This window comes from Ruditapes philippinarum, unplaced genomic scaffold, assembly GCF_026571515.1.
Source record: "Ruditapes philippinarum isolate M1 unplaced genomic scaffold, ASM2657151v2 ctg4108_1_1_1_1, whole genome shotgun sequence".
Lineage (NCBI taxonomy): Eukaryota > Metazoa > Mollusca > Bivalvia > Venerida > Veneridae > Ruditapes > Ruditapes philippinarum.
The window spans coordinates 1-21121 of NW_026857366.1; the positions used below are offsets into that span (position 1 = coordinate 1).

Here is a 21121-nt window from a genome sequence, read left to right on the forward strand (position 1 = left end):
GAAAAGGCACGCCTTCTAAAAATTTAAAATACATATAATTATATAGCTATTCTATTTCTTTGAAATCCTGACGTCGTTGTTGTACTATCGTATTCAATAAAGGGAAGAATTTAGATTTGATGACAGCAGTATTAAATGATTCACATAAACATTTTTTTCAGACGAAAGAAATCTTGTTAAATATTAAGGCTAGATAATTTGGCTTTCAGGAATAAACACAGAGAAAAAAACATGATTTACATTCTTTATAACATTTAGATATCTTATAGATGCAACCTAGGGTTTCTACATATTTCACAAAAATGCTATCTAATTGTGATTGAAACAATTTACACCAAAATGTTGCGTGACGTCAGGTACAAATATAGAAATAAAGTTTTTACTGATATCAATGTTGAATGATTTATTTATTCAGTTATTGACAAGCATTCCACTAAAAGTGATCATCCTATATGAGTCTTGGTAAAGCTGATAGTTGGACCCTGACAATGTTGCTTTGACCCAAACCTTTTCTCCTGATTTTACTCTTGCTATTGCTCCGGAAGCACTACATGTATATTGATCATTATCATAGTTAATATCAGCTGCAATAACTTTACCTTCTAACACTAGTCCAATGGAAGCATACTTTTCTATAAAAACACATGTATGCACAGAAAACTGGTACAATCCTCCAACGGGTGCTGTAAATATCCCCGTGGAAATGTCGTAACCTGATCCCTCGTTTATCGCACTTTTTGTAAATATGATAATTTCATTTGAGGTATCAAGAACCAAATCTGCCACGTGATGTGCATGGAAAGCTATCGGAGGTCGTTCAAGTTTTCCTGATATTGAAATAAGTTTAGTAATTACGTGTCTTAAAATTGTTTCTTTATGATTTAATTCTTGTTTGTACGAGTATTTCGTAATTTTATATAAACATAAGAATTCTAATGCGTATGAATAACCAATGGTTAAATATAAAGAATAGCCAGACTTCCTGAATTTAATTTGGCATTCCATTTATGATATAAGCGTTGGGGAAATATCCTATGGATATATTCATATTAGTAAAACATGATATTTTAAAGCTATAATAGAAACATATTACAAAATAAAGATAATAAATTGTATTCAAAATTCGTATAAATACATGTAATTAATAAGTTCAAGGATGATAGTTGGGCCAGTTTATAGTTACAGAAACAGGTTAGTTGAACAAGTTCTTAATATTTCAAACTGACCATTGATAAATTTTAGTACGTGAATTCACTTTAAAACAACCATTTGAATATCATATAATCAAATGAAATTTTATGAAATACAGTTTTGAAAATTTATCATTACGTAAGAAAAAATACCTTGAAGTTGTAAAAATTCCTCTTCTCTTTTAGCTTCCATGTCACTCGTGAGATTTGTTCTTGTCTCCTCAAATAATTTCTTGAACGATTCTGTAAAAAAATATCAAAGTTAAATTACTAACCGTAACCAATAAGTTCAATAAGTTTTATACAAAATGTGTATGTTATTATGTGTACATATAAACTGTGTACAGAAAATTTGCTAATTTCACGAAACTTGATTCGAAACCTAATTTTATATAGCCGGTAGACGTTACTTCTAAATAGCACTTTAGTGAAGGAAACATTTCTAATATATCTTTCAATTTTACTCGATCTCCTTCTACGAGTATAATCAAGTTTCAATTGAAAGATCGAATTTCTATTGGCTGACGTGGTGGTCATTTTTCTAACGTTATTCAACTATAAATGAAGCGTCGTAAAAAAATCTAGGGAATATGTTCACCTAATAAGAAATAAATGATGATGAGTCAGCGTTTTCCTTCATTGAAGTATATGTTTGTTTTGGTATATTCCAACACCTTAACATAAATGTTCACTGTTATTTCATGTCTATGTATACATGTGGAGTATAAAAAAACTTAAATAGCGCAAATCTAATCAAGAAATACATGCGGCGTTCCTTGATGTAGAAAAATAAACACGGCAATAGAAGGTAAAATTAACATGGTCTGTTTTATTGATTGTACACATGTTATCGCTCGTCCTAGCATATTGTTGTAACACGAGCTGTTAATTATTCCATACAATTTAAATGAATATTTACATGTTAACACTTTTTGTATATTGTTATTTTTATTACATATTTTTTTTTCACTTTCCTTTATTTTTTATTGATTTATGCTTATTATGAATGTGATGTTTAACGTTTCTTTTCGAAACGAAAGGGTTAAACAAACTGAAAATTATGTTATAAGAAGTTTGCGCGAATGAAAGTTATGCCATATTCTAACTTTTAAATCAACATAGAATTCTAGGTAAATAATGTTAGCAAAAAAGTATCCCGTGTAATAACATGTCTTCTTTTTTTAAGGGTAATGATTACCTATAAATTTTAAAATATTCCAGGCATTTAATAAATTACAGATTTTTCTGATTTCCAGTTTTTTCATAAAGAAAATTACAAACTTTTAAGTTATATTAATTTCAGACATTTAAAACAACAATCATTAGTAATTTATGGCTAAATACATTTGTCAGTTTTCGTATTAATCAGTCAATAATATTAAATAAAAAGTAAATACGTTGTATTTATTTTTCTTAATAATGAAGACTGGTGTTTTTATCTTTTTATTACCTTTTATCTGTCATCGTCTCTTTAGCAAATTTCGTCCGTTTAATGTTTCTCCTTCAATCGTTCTGGCAAACCTTCCTAAAATCTGAAATGCTGTTTTATATGCCAATGGTATGATTGAATTATCCTCGTTTTCTTTAATTTCATTCACCATTGTTTCTACCTTAATTTTCAGTCCTTATTTTTTTCTCTAAAAGCTTTTTCATTGCCCAAATTTAGAACTCAGGTTCTTAGCCCTCAGAAAAATTTAATTTTACTATAATTCCAATGAAAAAAAGGCAAATATATCTTTGAGAAACTTTTATTTTGATTTTAAAGAAGAGTTGTAAATTAAAGTTTAGGGAGGGTTTCTTCTGATCTACTGCCGCTGAAGAAACAATTGTTATTTATAAAGGGGAAATTCTGCTTTGTTATTGGAGTATGAGGCCCGTAATATATTTTTTTTTGGTAGTATTTATCGAAAAGGGCCTAAAATAAGGGGTAATCCGAGGAAGATCCTTAGAAACAAGCGAGTGAAACAGATTGAATGTTTGTCTTTCAATTAAGCACACCTCCCGACTGAGAATTAAGTGACAGCACTTTATCAAACATAAGAAACAAATCAGCATGTTTCTATTAAATATATACAGTTGATTAAAAGATTTTTCAGAATAATCTATTTTATTGTTATTAAGAAAGTGATGTGCTGATTTTTAACACAATGGTTTTATTAAACGTTAATTTAAATAATTATGTTTTGACATTGTCACGACATATCTTGTAAAGTGAAGATTCCTTTTCAGAAAAAATGAAAATTATAGACTTGGTTTGATCGAGAGATCATGAGAGATTCTGATAGGTGCAATCCGCTAGCAGCTGCGAAAGCAGTATTAGATTTTGTCAACGAATTACGTATTAAAATCGATTATCCCGAGGCACAAGTAAATTATTGTAACTCTGAGATGACTTGTTTTATATAGAAAGTCACTCATCAAGTTACAGGAATATTGGTCATTATAAACGGGTACTCGCTTCAGGGGTGTAACTTATAGCAGTTATCATTTTTATAACTGAATTAAGTTATAAATTTAAGATCTACAGGTTGCTTCCCTTTGGCTATCCTTCACTTTTATATAATTTCTATAAATAAGTTAACAAGGGCACTAAATCACGCACGCTTCATTTTATTGATTTTATGTCCTGATAAGCTCCCTTTACTTTATTGTTCACAGGTTTTTCAGTTCAAGATAAAAAAAATGAATTTTAAATATCTTGATGGCAAAGTTGGTTAAGTCATTGGAAAGCAATACAACTGAAAATTTTCACGAGTTCCAGTCTCTCTTCTAACTTTTTTCCCTATTTTTTCCAAGTTTACTAAAGATGCACATGCATTTGAAAATAAAGGTAGTTTTGTTATACTATCTTATGATTTTAATATACCGGTAATAATATTTTTTATCCTGTGTATTGTATATATTGCAGTAGTCATGTACTTGTGCAACGCACAAGTATTTCAACAATACACTTAACATTTCCTTACGTCAAGAAGAAATATAACATACATGTATTCGTCTTACAGAAAATGATTATTATTTTCGCGAAAAAAGTACAATCCGAACCAGTCTTGCATTGATAATTAACTATAAGATTATCTGACAATCTTACCCACTGCGTTACGCTGAAAGTTGGTAAATTTGCCGATATTTCAATTTATATGGCAAGCCTGCTTGTCTACAGATAATAAACACAATGTGATAATTGTTTACACCATAATAGTGGACTTGACCGCCGCGCCACTAAATGATTATCTTAAACGTACAGTTCTCAAAATACTGTGATTCATTTCTTGCATTGTGAGCACTGGCTTTTGGTGTCTATTTTTTAGTTTACAAGTAGTGATTTCGTCATATTTTGTCGTACAAATAAAAGAAACAGTTAGGTATAACTGTGAAACAGTTAGATATACCTGTAAGTATTTGTCTGGCCTCTGATATTGTTAAATAATAATTATCAAAATGGTAACTAATAAATCCAAATAAAATATTATTCATATAGTTTGATAAAACGTTTGTTTTATTAAAATCCATTTCAATTTAGAATACATGTAATAGATCGGGTACGGGCCCGTACGGCTAGCCTAAAGTTCGGGAGTTCTAGCCGTATGTGAGGATATCCGTAGGGCATTTTTTCAATAACAAATAAATGCAATGATTCAGTTACATGATTTTTTTTTCTAAATACGGGTGATATTCGCATTTTAGCAATACCATGTGACATTGACGTGATTTTCTGCACCATTTTAAGTATTAAAAAAGAAAAGTACGAGCAGTAAGTATTTTATTTCTGTATCAATTTCTTTGAAATATATGTCAGTCTAAGGAGGGAAATATAAATTTGCCACAAAATATTGGATACCTTCAGTATATGAGCCATTTTATCAAACACTTTGTAAAACCTTGGAAGTTGTTTCTATACGAGCGGACTTCCTTCTACACGCTATTATCTTTTTTGCCGACAGAAGTACATAAAAATCGACAGACTGGAACCTAAGCTAACCGGACTGCTGTAAGGAGGCAAAATTTCTACCTACATATATTTATATTGATACTATCGTTGGCGTAAATTTTACCTTTTTCTTCAATTGTCAATTTTGGCATCAGTTCCAAGTAAAAAAATCGGACTGCAGTTTAAAGGCACGTTATGCCTCAGAAATGCTATCATATTTATTTCTCAAAAAACTTTTATTTAATACTCGTTTGCCACATAAATTAACTTCTTTTACTTTTATTTACTTTGTTGGCAATTAGTATAAATTACATTGTGAATAAGTATTTTGTATGGAAGACAAATTACTACTTTGTTTACATTTTGCAACCTTTATGACGCATTACTGCACATTAAGCAAGATTTTCTTCTGTTGTTAAACATCTTATATGCTCTAAATCCATTATTTAAACATTATTAAACACATGGTTGACATTTCTTAAGAATTGTAAAAATATAGATTTATGAGGCATAATGTGCCTTTAAAGTAATTTTCAGATTAGGTTGCAAATGTCATGCAACATGCTTTCCGTTCTCTTTCTATAATTATGTTAAACATGAAAAACATTTTTATTTACAATACGATGTATATTCAATAAGCGCATGTACACATGATTTTTACACGTTGTACTTAATAAGTGATTGGTTTCTAAATTTGTAAAGAAAATTATTTGCTCTTTTCATTACGGCTCTTTCACAGTCATAATTGTGATAAATCAGTTTCGTGGAGCGATACCACTCGTGGATATCAAGCAAATGTAGAAAGTGGGCGCATCAGTGCCATATGGGCACAATTCTAGTTATTGCCTGTGTTGCTAGTAGTAATTTGCTGTGTAAATCGCTGTCAATAATGATCGATACTGTAATCGTTTTTATTTGCACCTTTTTTAATGTTTCAAAAAAATTGACAGTGCTGAATGGCTATTGTTTTCTTAAATCAATATTCCGTTTACTGTTTATATAAACTACTTTGTTATAATATAACTATAAAAAATAAGAAAGTCGAACACCATGACGTCGTACCAATGTGATATAATGGGTTGTGCAAGTTCTACAATTATTACATTTTGCATTTTTTTTATTGAAATATAGAAAAATATCTATATACACTAAGTCCGAGTAGCGTAATGGTTAGAGAGTTAAGACTATGAAGATTGCTGAATGTGAAAATGTTTTTTTCCGAGTTCAAATCTGCAATTTTGCACATTCCCTGAGAATAGTCATAGTTTCAAAATATACTTTTTATTGTGTGTCACGTAACTTTATAAAGTTTTGCACAATTCAAAAGTTAACTTATGAGGTACAGCAAAATTGAATGTTTATTAGTTTTAACTGTCATTTAGCAGATTGAAGAGTATTTTAAATTTTATTATGTTTGAAGCTCTGAACTTCATTCGCCACATTATTAACACTTTTGGCTCGTTTCTATATAAAATTGTGTGTATTTTCTTCCATTGCTCATTTATCACCTTATCACAACTGTGCTGTCTTATATTTAACCATTCTGTATGAATAAATGTTCTCAAATAGCATTGTGTGAATAAAATTCACGGGGAAGTAAAATCCAGTTTGTTGTAGATAACCTAAAAACAAAACAAAAACTCAGTTTATTTCTCTGCAAGCACGAAGCGACCAGTCTACAACTGCGCTACTATGCTAAACGCGTGAAAAATGAGTGATTGATAATTAGGTGGTAAAAGATTAAGGCGATAAATACTATGCTTTTCGTCGATATTGATGAAAGGAATAGAGAATTCTAACTGTACCGCTGGAAATTGACCGACATACTTAAATGTTAAGTCAATTAACGTCCGTGATTGACCCGATAGCGTGCTTATGCAATTGTAAAAATACAGCTGCACGAAATTTTCAATGCCCGCTTAAAGTGATCAAGATAAAAAGTTATTACAAATGTACTGCATCTATATTGTCCATAAAAATGGTTAACTTTAATTATTTCATTGAATTCAGAGGAAAACCGAATTTCACGGGGTATGGTCTGAAAGATAGGCAATATCTCAATTTTGGTATAGCAACCATTGATCAATTAACTCCTTTGATAATAATGATCGACTTGACTACGTGTATCGACGCGTGGCGTAATTGACACCCGCCATTAGCTAATTTATTTACGATGTTCCGTCAACTGTATTATCTGCGCAATTGTTAACGTATTAACGGGAGTATGACGAATTTTCGAACGGTACACACCGATATGAAAACTCGATGCACATTTTTGGCGAATTTTTCTCGATTTTCACGGATCATTACCCGGAACCTCGGAATGCCTTACGCCCAAAATGGTCTAAAATTTATGATACATGTAATTCAATCACTCAAAATAAGGGAAATTTTTCTTATGGTCACTGGACAAATTGTATCTAGCGAAATTCCGTTTCAGGCGGTAAAATAGGCCGGCGCCGATCCTTATAAAGAACCCTGAAAAAGTCAACAGCCTTAACTCTGCAACAGTCTTTTTAAAAACAAGAACCGGTTGAACCGGGTGATGCTCCCCGAGGTTTTGGACACAGGAAAGTATAAGAAAAATGAACAAATGGACAAAAACAAATGGACAAACGGCAAAAACTCCAAAATTAGGCAAGGCAGAGTTATGCCTTTTTGCACTGCACTTCTACTCAATATGATCTATCTATCTGTAAAGTTTCGTGATGCTATCTCTTTTAGTTCCCAGGTAAAATTCAAAGTGTAAAAATGAACAAAGGGCAAAAACTCCAAAATTAGAAAGGGTGTGTTGAGGTTCTTTAGCATTGCAGTTCTATCCAATGAGATCTATCTACCTACAAAGTTTAATCTTGATATCTCTAATAGTTTTAGAGTTATGTCCCTTACAAAAGTCAAAATAAACAAAGGGCGATAACTTCAAAATAAGGCAAGGCAGAATTATGATTCTTTAGAACTGCACTTCTACCCAATGAGACCTATCTACCTACAAAGTCCCTCTAGCCACATAATTACTGTCCTGTGAGTGTGGACAGATGGGCGGACGGACATACTCACAATATGGTACTTATGTGACTTTTCCTTTGATCTTTTCACAAAAGGCTTAAAAAAGACACACAAGTAAAAACGAAATGTATAGGATCAAAGATAATTTACTGTTACCCATTGTTCTCCAAGTCACACAAGTACCTCTGGGTTTGTACGGACGGACGGACAAGGCGGCGACTAAATGCTCCCCGGAATTTTTCGGGGAGCATAAAAATGTTATATACCTACTTAAATGTGTGCACACAAATACTATCTTTCTTCACTCTTTTTCAGTGATATAATATATGATTACTTGGTATTAATTACGAAAGTGATGTGATGATAATCTAGTTTAAAGATTATGCATAGAAGAGAACACTGTTCCAACATGCTGTATGTTTTCTGGTACAGCTTAAATATGAACTTTTCACTCCTGTTTTCTAATAAATCACATTATGCTGGTATGATAATTGCACCTTTAAATTATGCTAACATGGCCACTTTATTAAATTCTAGTCAGTTAAATGAACAAAAACAATTAGCAAAAGAAAATTCTATTGTTACTAGTTAGAGAGGTCATGCACTCCCGACAATACCTCATCAATGTAGAAAAGCACGTTTTGAGAACAGACATATAGTGTCACCCAGCAGCATTTAAGCTGACTTTCTGATATAATACTGAACAAAACACTGATAAAGAGTTGTATGAAATTTATTGCAGTCAGATTTTTCAACATAATTATTTACAAAGGATTCATACACATCAACAACTTCAATTTGTTTAATCAAATTTTAAAACAGTTTTAATAACCAATGATATTGCAATATGTATTTACAAGAAACATTTCAAATGAAACAAATATCTTCAAGGATACACTGGGAAGTACAGGGGTGACTTGCATTAACATGCATTTTCTCTACATTGCTAAAGAGTAAACCTGTTGTGAAGCATACCAAAATGAAGATGAAATATTAATGCTTGTATTTTTAGAATAGTTTGCACAACAAGTTTCTTTTGAGATTACAAAATATTTGTGAATTCCTGTTCTGAGAAAATGAAGAAAACCTATTTTATTAACTAAAACCTTAAGCCCCACCTTTGTTAATGCTTGGATTTCCCTAACTTTTCTTCCAGCAAACCAGACTACTTTATTGTACAATTTCAATGATTAATCTGTTGACAGTTCATTCATTATTTGTAATTATTTAATTTGGGTGGTGGTGGTGGGTGGGGGGTTTACATCAAGCCAATAAAACTCCCATTAATGTTCCATAAAGATGGATAAACCAGCATCATTATCAGCTGTGAATAATTTCATAGCTCATCCGTGTCTAACAAGGTGCTATTGTAAACAGGAGGACCATAATAGCCCCAAACCGCTCACCTGAGTAAGACTACTTGTTTGTTTTTGTTTTAAATTTTTGTTGTTACTATATACATATAATGAAATGGTGTGGGCCAAATTTGACCAACAAACTGGTAGATACTCACTAACAGATCTTTTAAGCAAAACATTTAAGCTCTAGCTTTTTGGGTTTGTTTTAAAAGGAGCCTTTTTTTTGTTTTTATAAGTATATATAGGAAAATCAATGACCCCTTGGGCCGGGGCAAATTTTGACCCTAGGGCTTTCATTTGAACAAACTCGGTAGACACCCACTAGAAGATATTGCATGCTTAATATCTAAGCTCTAGCTACTTGGGTTTTTTAAAAAGAGGATTGTTAAGCTTTTACTATAAACATATAAGGAAAATCAATGACACCCGGGGCAGGGCCATTTTAATCTGAGGACTTTTATTTAAACAAACTTGGTAGACACTCATTATAGTAGATGTTTCATGTTCTTTTTTTATATCTAAACTCTAGCTCTTTGGGTTTTTTTTTTTAAAAAGAAGCCTTTTTTTGTATTTTACAATGACAATGATGATTATGATAATTTATGTATTGATATTGGTCACCGGCCCATTACAATAATACATACATTATGATATAATTTCTTGACTTGTGCCAATACAGATCGGTATTAATCGTTATAAATGATAACATGTTCTTTGAAAAAGTTACAATTATTTTAACTTGGTATCGAAGACAAAATCCTTTAATTCATATCGCAATAATTATAAAACAGCTTTGATAATATAGTTTGGAATGGAAATATAATTATCTAGCTTGTAGCTTTACTAAGTAAAAATTACCTTTTCAACTAACAAAAATATTTTAACAAGAATGCTGGCAGACAATTACTCACGAGACAAAAGTCAATTTACAACATTGCCATAAGACATTAATCGATAAATACAAAACTTAATACATCCGTACCATTCACATTGAAATATATCATATTAACTGGAATATAACATGTACAATGGTTCATATTGTTTATATTAAAACACACAAAATATTGTTGAATAGTTTACCAAGGTGCGTGCAGATCTTAACGAAAAACAAAACATAAGATCTTCACTTATGGCTATTCTTTGCAAAATAAAAAAAAGAGGCTATAGCCTTAACATCAAAGGCAAAAGTGTTTTGATCATACTTCAGCTTCATTCAACATTGCCCAAAATGAACAGTAAATTCATTTATCACATCACTGTAGTTTTTACTATAATTATACATGAGAAAAATCAATGAACCCCCGGACAGGGCCAATTTTGACCACAGTGTTTTCATTTGAACAAATTTGGTATACACCCAAAAGAAGATATTTTATCTAAGCTAAGCTTTTAAAGAAGATCTTTTAGTTTTTACTCTATACATATAGGCAGAGACATAGATAACTATGTCTCTGATATAGGGAAAATCAATGACCCCTGGGAGCAGGGCTGATTTTGACCCCAGGGCTTTTATTTGAACAAACTTTGTACACACTCACTAGAATATATTTCAAGTTTAATATCTAAGCTCTAGCTATTTGGATTTTTCAAAAGAATTGTTTTTTTTGTTTTTTTACTATATACATATAAGGAAAATCCATGACCCCCCAGATGGGGCCAATATTGATCTAAGGGCTTTTATTTGAACAAACTTGGTAGACACTCACTAGAAGATGTTTCATGCCAAATAACTAAGCTCTAGCTCTTCGCGTTTCTTAAAAGAAGATATTTTAAGTTTTTTCTTTTGGTTGCCATGGCAACCCAAGTTTTGCATGGAATTAAATTTTTTAAACACTTTGAAGGTAACCACAAAAGGAAAATTCCTGTGAAGTTTGGATGAAATTTGCTTAGCGGTTTATGAGGAGATGTCGTTTAAAGTAAAAGTTTATGGATGGCCGCCAAACAAAAAGCGTCACAAAAGCTCACCATGTCACTTTGTGACAGGTGAGCTAACAGAATTAAAGGTTTACCCTCTTGCTAAAAATTCATAAAATAAAGGTCTTATATTTGAACTTTTTAATTCACTAATAAATTAAGGCATAATGAGCTGAATTAAATCAAAAACCGAAAAAGTGCAAAAAATATCATTTTACTTCCCACTGTATCCATAAGGCATATCTGTAACATAATTATCCTTTACACAATATACAGATTTAAATGGAAACCCTTCAAAGTAACTATGGTTGTGAATCAATGTCTATATAACAAGAGGACTGTCATGGCCATAAATCACACACCTAAGTAATTGGCAAAAATTAGAGTTAGTGTCTAAATCAATCCCTACAGAGCAGTATAAAAGATACTGGTCCACTGTCAGTACTTAAATAAATGCATATCTTTACTGAGAACTGTATGTTAAACAGCTAATATTAATGCTAGACTATACAAATTGTTGTCCCAGAAGCAGGCATATTACTCTAAATTTTAAAATATCTACTAATTAAAGTTCTACATTATTTTGCCATGAGTAACCTACATGATGTATCAAGTAACAAACTAATAAAGCGAAACAGTGAACCTACAAATGATCCTATTGATATCTAAATTTCTGTTGGATTTGATCTAGTTGTCCTATGATGGAACCCTGACATTTTGTAAAATGCACTATCTATAAAATATGCATAATAAAGGGTTCATATAGTATCCCACTTGCTACTTCACTGATTATTTTGCAGTGCCAGTGATGTTCTAGATAGTCTAAGGCAATTATAAATTATTAGCCTAGAAGGATGAATGACACTTCATGTATTTTGTGACTGGTACCAGTATTCGTTTTACTCCATTTCATGAGAAACTACATTACTCTGGTACTAATATCTTTTATTGGAGTCATTAAGCTTATTCACTTTTGACCTTGCTAACATACACTACTCTTTAATCAGTTTTGCTGTGCTTTTTTTCATATGATTTCACCATAACTTCTATTGGAATAGTAAAATGTTTTGTTTACCATACAAACTGTATTAAAAGCAAAGCTTGGCTATAAATTTAGTCATTGTATTTCTGGACAATTGACTTGGCATTTAATCTCAGGAATCTAAATAATATTAGAATGTGATCATTTGTGACCCAAAGGAGAGGTTTCTATTAGATGTATTACTTTGATATAACTATGTGGGAGATTTCTTATGCAGTAAATAAAAAAGACTTTGACTGGTGGTCTTACAAAATGTAGTAAACAAGAGGGCCAAGATGGCCCTAGATTTCTCATCTGACCCATCAAACTCATCCAAGCAATTACCTAGACAAGCATTCTGACAAAGTTTGACGATGATTGAGTCAAAAAATGTGACAACTAGAGTTTTAACAAGGTTTATTCATATTTGGGTAGTGTGACCTAGTTTTTGACCGTAGGTGACCCATATTCGAACTTGACCTAGAAATCATGAAAAAAAAAAAAACACTTTTAGACCAATTTCCAGGATATTTGGATCTAAACAGTAGCCACTACAGTGTTAAAAAGATTTTTCTATTTTTTAGCTCCCGTGACCTAATTTCTAATCCGAGGTGATCCATGTTCAAACTCATCCGCGCAACTACCTCGCAAGTAGAGTGTTAATGAACAAATGTGGACAGACGACAGACATTAAACAATCATTCCTGTGTACTGTAACCCAACGAATATTCGCGACCAATAAATATTCGCTTTATTCGCGGATGGCCACGAAGCGCGAATATTTGTTTGCGCGAATAAGTCCGCACGATTTCGCGAATAAATTGGAGAGAAATTTTTATTTTAGACGTGGTTATGCAAAGCTACTTGACCAGATATATTCGAATTTTACGGGCACCTGTTAGGAAGTAATGAATTGTTATGAATATTGCCATAAAGCAATAAAAACACAAACTAAGTAAACTACTACTATTTTATAAATATCAAAAGAACTCTATGTCAATAAAGCAATCAAAATAAACATCCACATTTTAATACAGTTTATGAAATACTAGTAGGCCTATTGTCAATCACGTTCCGTATAGGGTACTATACCGAGCATGTGTCAGTTTTAAGTTTCTTCTTAACACTTCTATACTAAGTATATGCATACAAAGTACTCGCACTTATTTTAAAATAAATGTTTGAATAAATCGTTTGACAAAATTCACTTACCAAAACAATATAAGGCTAGCGTATTGTTAATCCCATTTAAGACACCAATATTGACCTCAATTATTGAAGATTAATAGTCGGCTAATGGATTTTACTGCCCCATCGGACTTTCCAATCCGCGAATTTTTTTTTTTCCGGAAATCAAGAAAACGCGGAAATTAATATTCGCGAATATGTCCGACCTCGGCAAAACGCGAAAATTTGTATTCGCGAATATAAATTGGGTTACAGTATTTCAATCTAAATCCAACCTGCTGTTATGGAGATATGCCCAAATATTCTGAAATTTGAAAGAACAAAGGGCCACAACTCCCCTTAAAATCATCCAACCTAAACATGCCAATAATATGCAGTACTACACATGGTAACAATCATTCCTGTGAGATTTGATAAAAATCGGACCAGCTGTTATGGATATGCATGTAATATTACTGAAAATCACTGACAACATGCCTGAAATATGCACAATTAGGCGGTTATGGAGAAGAAGCCCAGACAGCCAAATGTAGTGAAATGTGAAAAAATAAACGGCCATAACTTTCCTGAAAATCACTGAACCAGAACATACCTGTGCTATGCTCGACCCTGCTTGGTACCAATGTATCTTGGCTAGTTTCATTAAAATCCAACCAGCGGTTACGGAGGACATGCGCAGACAAACTTAATGACATGCAGACGTAAAGGACAAAAACAATATGTCTACTACCACTTTAAGTAGGGAAACATACATCCATGAAAAACTAAAAAAGTTATAAAGTTATCAAAAGTCCTCAAACACATAAAGAAGTTTTCTTTTTCTTTTTTCTACTTTGGGTGCATTTAACTTTTTTACTATTTCATCACTCCTCAAAAGAGCGGTTTCTTTTATTTCCTTCTTCAGTTTTTCTTTGTCCATTTGGGAGTTTTTGAAGAAAGACACAAATGGCTCCCCATCCACAAGAGCTTCTACCTGAAATGTAAGAGTGAATAATGTAGATATGAATGGTTTCCATGCATACATTACTGTCTGTTGCACTTTCAAAAAAAAAAAAATTGCATAACAAAACAACACCATTCAAAATACACACATTGAGGAAATGACAGGAATGTAGTGAGAAGTAAACTGATTTAGCTCTGATAACAGCTTTATACTTCTTAAATTGTTTTCTTGTTATTTTCATGTATAACTGTACAAATTCAAACTAAATCAAAGCCATTCCGAACAGTTCACTTTCATCATATTCTCTGGTATAGAACATATTATATTAATACTATAAATAATGCTAGTAATAGTCTTAAACCAATAAAACTATTAAAACCAAGAGATCATGTTTACCTGAATCTGCACTTAAAATTTTAACATATTCACAGACTGACCAAATATCAACTTAAAAATTTCATTAAAAATTCAATTATCAACAAATTTGGATAGGCAGGAAATATTATAGAACATATTTAACATCACCACACATTCACATGGAAAACTAAAATAGTTTGTTTACATCAAAATGCCTTGTTAGGTGCGAGTTTCATATAGCAAAACAGCAGTCCGGTAAATACATTTAGATTGTCCACAACTTGCAATCTCTTGCTATTAAGCAAAACTTTAATTTAGAATTTTAATGGTACAGCCAAATATGAAAATAACTAGCAATGTGACATTTAAAGTTAATTCTAAATGAAGTTAATATAAATATTGGCTTTAAAGTAGAAGATATGTTGGCTAAATAGCTCCTTTTAAGCAGTTCATAATTCAGAGGTTAATCATTTCATTTTTGAAAAAGAGTTTAATTTCAATTCTGAATTTAATCACTGAGCCTTATATCCAAAAAATAACAGATTGCAAAAAACAATAGTAACCTTTGTTTGTTTATTTCTTTAGTTTCAGTTTAAATCAGTTTTTCAACAATATTTCAGTCATGTAATGGCACTTAGTTAATCTAACCTGTGTTCCTGGATTCTTGTACCAGTACTAACCTGTTCTCCTCAAGTAAATGTCAACTTCCCCACATGAATAGGGTGAGTGGGGAGAATTATGCCAGAAACCATGTCTTTCATCCAATTGTAAGGAGAACATGATCTACCCGAGGATCAAACTCACTCCCTTATCCATAGACAAAGTGCTTTACCTACTGAGCTTAGTGCGTGGGTAAATTAATAGTACATATATTATCCGGTCAAATTTTCCATATACAAAATGCATGGCAGGTAAGTACCATAGATGCAGTATAATGAAACATATGTGTTATAACAAAGCTACATAATTATGGTTATAAATAATAGGCAATAATAGGCAAGCATTTTGAAAGCACTCAAAAGCTATTAATTGGCAGAGACAAAACCTTTTAGTTAGTGTTGTCCCTATTGTCTCTGAAAATCGATAACTAATCGGATCACCCCAAAATCGGCAACAATCAATAGTCCTTTTTAACAATCGATTATTTCAATGTTCTACCACCGCTTAATTGCCTAGGGCGTAACTTTTTTACACACGGACAAATAGAAGTTTCCTGACCAAATCTCTTTAATTCCAGAGGATCCTATAGTCTTTTTTGTTTGCCTTATCAAAAAAGAAATACAGAAAAAAACATGGCTAGTGAATAAGTGGGCAATTTGAACAACTTTGTTTCCTGAACATCAAAGTTAATTGATCTTCGCCGCGCTTTTTAACTTTCAGCATGTATAACTCTTTACTTAGCACAATAAATTTAATCCTTGCCTTAGGTCATATCTGTTAACCATTGAAATAACAAGTTTAAGTGACATAATATGCAATGAATGGAGCCATCCTTACAAAAATGTTTGTTTGCAGTAACCCGACCCAGAACTTTCAAGGTGGGTAGGTAGGTCGATTTTTTTTTTTTTTATTGAACTGTACTCCCAAATAAACATGGAATTTCAAAATGCTGGACAATATATGCTTTGATAATCTGGTAACAATTAATAAATTGGTAACTGAATTCTAATTTAATAAGACCTACATTTTATTTCTTCTACTAACCTTTAACAGAACGAAAACAAAGCACAAGGCATAATTTTCTGATTCAAAAAAATTTTTTTTTATCCAGACCACGAAAAAAAAATTAGTCGGTCGCGTTACTGCAAACAAATATTTTTTTAGAATGGCCTGGCCAATGTACATCTACGGCATTGTAATTAATTGTTCATAATTTATATGACACCTTCCACTTAACATAACATTATAAAATTATATATATACTGTCACTTCTGTAGTTAAATAGTGATCTATTATACTACTCATTAATATTTTGACCTTTTGATTTGCACTAATATTGACTGACATAAAGTTGTATTATACAAAAAACTGACTGTCACAAAGTAGTATTATGTATTTGTGTTGTTTGTTTTGAATTCAAAGAGTAAATCTTACTTTAATCTAGGAGACAAGAGCTTATTTATTCTCAAAATGTGGTCACTATTGTATAAAAAAATGCATACAAGGATTGGTACCTTAAAAGAAAAGGGGCCATAAAAAATGCAAAACTCGATTATACTATCGGAAGACAATCGACTGTGGTGATCCGATTATCGATAGTGACTTTTGAGTCCGATACCCAACACTACTTTTAGTATGTTTTATTGGGTTAAATATGAAATCCACACAATCTTAAAATCTGGCAGAGTTTAAGGGGAAGAGGAATATCCCAGGTGCACATTCATGCATTATTTCATCAACACAGGTCACCTTGGTAGAACCATTGTCCTTGCTTAAGCCAGCTGGATGGCTTCCTCACATGATGAATTCTTTGTCCAAAGTGAGGCTCAAACCCATTAACTAATTTACTAAATTGAGCTTACACAGAAAGGGATAATGGGTACATGTAGCAACTACCTCTTTGAAAATATACCGAATGTTTTTTTAAAAGTTTTCTCATAAAATGATATGTGAAATAAATGTTTCAAGTACTGAAAAGTCAATGTGGATTGAAAATGTTAAGTATCTATCATGTTTGTCAGGAATTTCAGGTGTGTGGTACAGCCAGACATTCTTAGATGACAATTGGTGAATTTAAAATGTTTTTTTTTTGCCAAAAATTAAGAGACAACTTAATACAGAAATGGAATTCTGATTTACATATAGCAGTACACACTAATATTTACAAAACTATTAAGACTATTTTTTTTTATACAAGTATGTGCGAACATCAGTTTTTCGTCAGCAAGACATAGTCTATCAGTTATGCGATATTTTAGTAGAAATCATAGATTGCCATTTGAAATGGGGAGATGGCAAGGAATACCATATTTTGAACAAAAAATGCATTTTATAATTATGATGAGTGTCACTTTATTGTCATATGCCGAATAATTGTTAATGGAAGAAAAATTAAGTTAATCTAAACATCTTTCTATTGGCAGAATTATTTTCTAGCACAATTACAACTGAACAGAACAAATTATTGGTGTCCACTTTAATTTGTCATCCAATGGAAACCCTGTATTTCTTCAAAATTATGTGTGTTAATTTTCATAGAACAAAAGTCGATACTTAATATCAAATTCCTTTCATAGTTGCCTTCTATTTTTCATAGTGTTTCATAGAACCGCGTTAGTAAAAATAGTCATTTGCATAAATTTGCACATGCGCTTTTGTAGGCCACTTTTGAATAATAATTAAGTAAAAATGACATCAAAAGGTCAACCTACATTAATTTTGCATTTATAGATAAAGGATACATGCAGATCAAATTTAAATCCACGTATGGCGAAAAGATACTGCACGTGTACAAGTAAAAACCAATACAAAATGTCAATTAATATTCTGTTATCATGGATGTAGGAAAAGGTCTTAATTATTTTGTAACTAAGAGGAAAGTCAAATGTGTCTTTTCACTTTCTCTTTTTCGGTAGACAGAAAGTGTAAGGTGACATTATGTTTTTGGAAAAAACATTATGTGACCGCGTGTGAACACATGTCATTTAGTGTAAATCAGATAATAGCTACTGATCAGTTGTCCAACTCGTCAAAAATGTTTGTTGGAAACAAGTGTTTCATTATCGAGCAAATGAAAACTCGCATCGAATATAATAAAATTATGCTGTCCTGCATATTTCCCAACTGAAACACAAGGGAACATGCCTCTTCGTATGCAAAGTGATGTAAATCATGCATTTTTATAAGGTCAAATTTAAACCCACCATTCAGGTAATTGTTTAACATTAAGTGAACTTGTAGTGACGTTAAAAAGTGAATATTAATAAGGCCAAATAAAGTTTGACACTAAATATGTTAGTATTCATCCGTAGCTGTTCTACAGAAATGAGAAACATTTTCCGGTCACTATTGCTCCCATTAAAGTTTCTAGTTTCTGTAGAACAGCTCAGATTAACAATAACATATACTAAGGGGCTTTTCACGATAATGCATTTACTTGTAATTTGCCAGAACATATTCTACAAACGGTCTAATAATGTGTTTTATTGTATAATATATGTGTTTCAGACAGTTATATATACATATAATGTGCAAAAAAAAATTGTTTAAAGAAAATGAAATTGTCAAAGTTATCACTGACAAATAAAAGCAGATCTATGAAAGGTACTTTACCTGGGCTGCATAATAATCAACTGTTTTCCTATTCTTAAAACAACATTTTATGTAGTCCCCTACCAGCCAGTTAGTCAAGTTGTTTGCCTGGAAACAAAACATCAACATGTCATCCAACCTCATTATTGCATAATTAACTATTCACTTAATTTTTAATTAAAACATTAATGTAAAAGATATATGGATATACATAAGTGAGTGAATATAGGGCCTGTTTATTTCATTTAAATCCTATAATTTCCAAAGAAGCATGATATGTGTAAAGTTATTTGATTCTGTGAATTTACAAAACTACAAGATAAACACCAGTGGGCAGCGTTTTACTAGCATTGCTTAAGTTTTTCGTAAGTATTTTCGTAACTGTACGCTTACGTTTAAACTTTACGTATATTGTAAGTGTGTTTCACAAAACATTCATAAGTTTTTACCTAAACTTAAGTAAAAATAGTTCGTAACTCTTTAATGCAGGTTTTAAGAATCCTTCAGTAAGGAGGCATTTCGGAAATATTTAATAAAATAAACGGTCTTCTATCAGGCAATTAAAATGTGACCGCAAAACATTGAAAATTTGAAAAAGAGAGCTAAACTTGACTTTTGTAGGGTCATCTACGGACACCCAGGAATGTCACTGACAATTCGTATTTTTAAGCGCATACTGATTTTCCATAGCTGTTTTATATTTTTTTTCATGAGGATATTCGTTTGTTTTGAGTGAATATGTGATATAGAGAAACTGTGTTGCTGTCCGCATTATTTTTTTTTTTGGTGGGGGAGGGCGGGTATTTTTTTCTTCATTATTTTACTTTATGCCTATCAACTAACGAAAACCCGGTACGTCATGACATTGAAGTTATACCAAAATATGCTAAAATACGCGTAATGAAGATGACACAAAGTGTTCAGCGCCACAAGCAAACAAAAGCTATTCAAGTTTGTAGTCATCATTGCAGTGTAACTATTACGTACACTCGAGATGTAATGATATCTGAATATTTGTCATCAAAAATAAGTGCAACAGATAATTTTATGTACATTTGCAAATCATACAATTTAATGAACATATAAAGATCATCATCACTTTGAGATACTCTCCTATTCCGTCTTCATTCACTTGATACAGTATAAAACAAATGAAATTTACTGAGTTTCAGTTAATATTATAAAATTATGTCATTTATAAAATTCTCAATAAATCACAATCAAAAGCTTGTGAAAGTAAATCTAAAACACTTAATAACTGATTTGTAATACATTGGGTCGAGGTCAATCATGACTTAGGGCGTATGTGATACCAGTATATTTTTGGAGAAGAAGATAGTGATTAAAAGATTTTTGGAGAAGAAGATAGTGATTAAAAGATTTTTGGAGAAGAAGATAGTGATTAAAAGATTTTTGGAGAAGAAGATAGTGATTAAAAGATTTTTGGAGAAGAAGATAGTGATTAAAATATTTTTGGAGAAGAAGATAGTGATTAAAAGACTCTCGTCTTTAAGCTGATAGGACGACTTCCATATTCGTATTTTTTTTTTATAAAATTTAATTTTTAGTAAGTTTGTAAAGCCACATTATTTTTTCCTTACTTAGACTTTACTTTTCTATAGCCGCTTTTACCATTAAAATATATTACCAATCACATCCGTCTCTATAAGTTTGGCTTGCCAGTTGTGCCATTATTCATAGATGATGTAAGTCTTACTTACGTAAGTTTAAGTCAACAAATTTTAAGCGTAACTTTACGTTAAAACTTATGAAATTCTTACGCAATTTTTTAGTAAAATGCTTTTACAAAAAAACAAACAGACATAAGTTATAACTTACGCAAATCTTAGGCATAAAGTGCCCTGTAGCTTAAGTGATAATCTTTAAGGTGATCAATCACATTTGAGCAATATTTTCTGACATTTTGGATTTTCATATATCTTGTTTAAGAAAATTATTTTG

The 21121-nt window shown here is 31.6% G+C and overlaps 2 protein-coding genes across 3 annotated transcripts in view; both read right to left on the reverse strand.

Annotated features, from left to right (window-relative positions):
• Positions 1 to 194: 194 nt before the first annotated feature.
• The window catches only part of LOC132749515 (heavy metal-binding protein HIP-like), a 124630-nt gene continuing 103703 nt past the window's right edge, over positions 195 to 21121 (reverse strand). The window contains exon 3 of the mRNA XM_060739313.1: positions 195 to 827. Within this exon, the coding sequence (XP_060595296.1) occupies positions 412 to 827 (416 nt within the window). The 3' untranslated portion in view covers positions 195 to 411. The remainder of the gene's footprint in view (positions 828 to 21121) is intronic.
• LOC132749514 (uncharacterized) overlaps positions 8640 to 21121 on the reverse strand; it is a 42911-nt gene continuing 30429 nt past the window's right edge. The window contains exons 9-10 of one of the 2 annotated variants that reach the window (XM_060739310.1): positions 19181 to 19267; positions 8640 to 14581 (exon numbers count right to left, since the gene is read on the reverse strand). In XM_060739310.1, coding sequence (XP_060595293.1) covers positions 14393 to 14581; positions 19181 to 19267 — 276 coding nt within the window. In that variant the 3' untranslated portion in view covers positions 8640 to 14392. The remainder of the gene's footprint in view (positions 14582 to 19180; positions 19268 to 21121) is intronic. The other variant, XM_060739311.1, reaches the window with a different exon arrangement.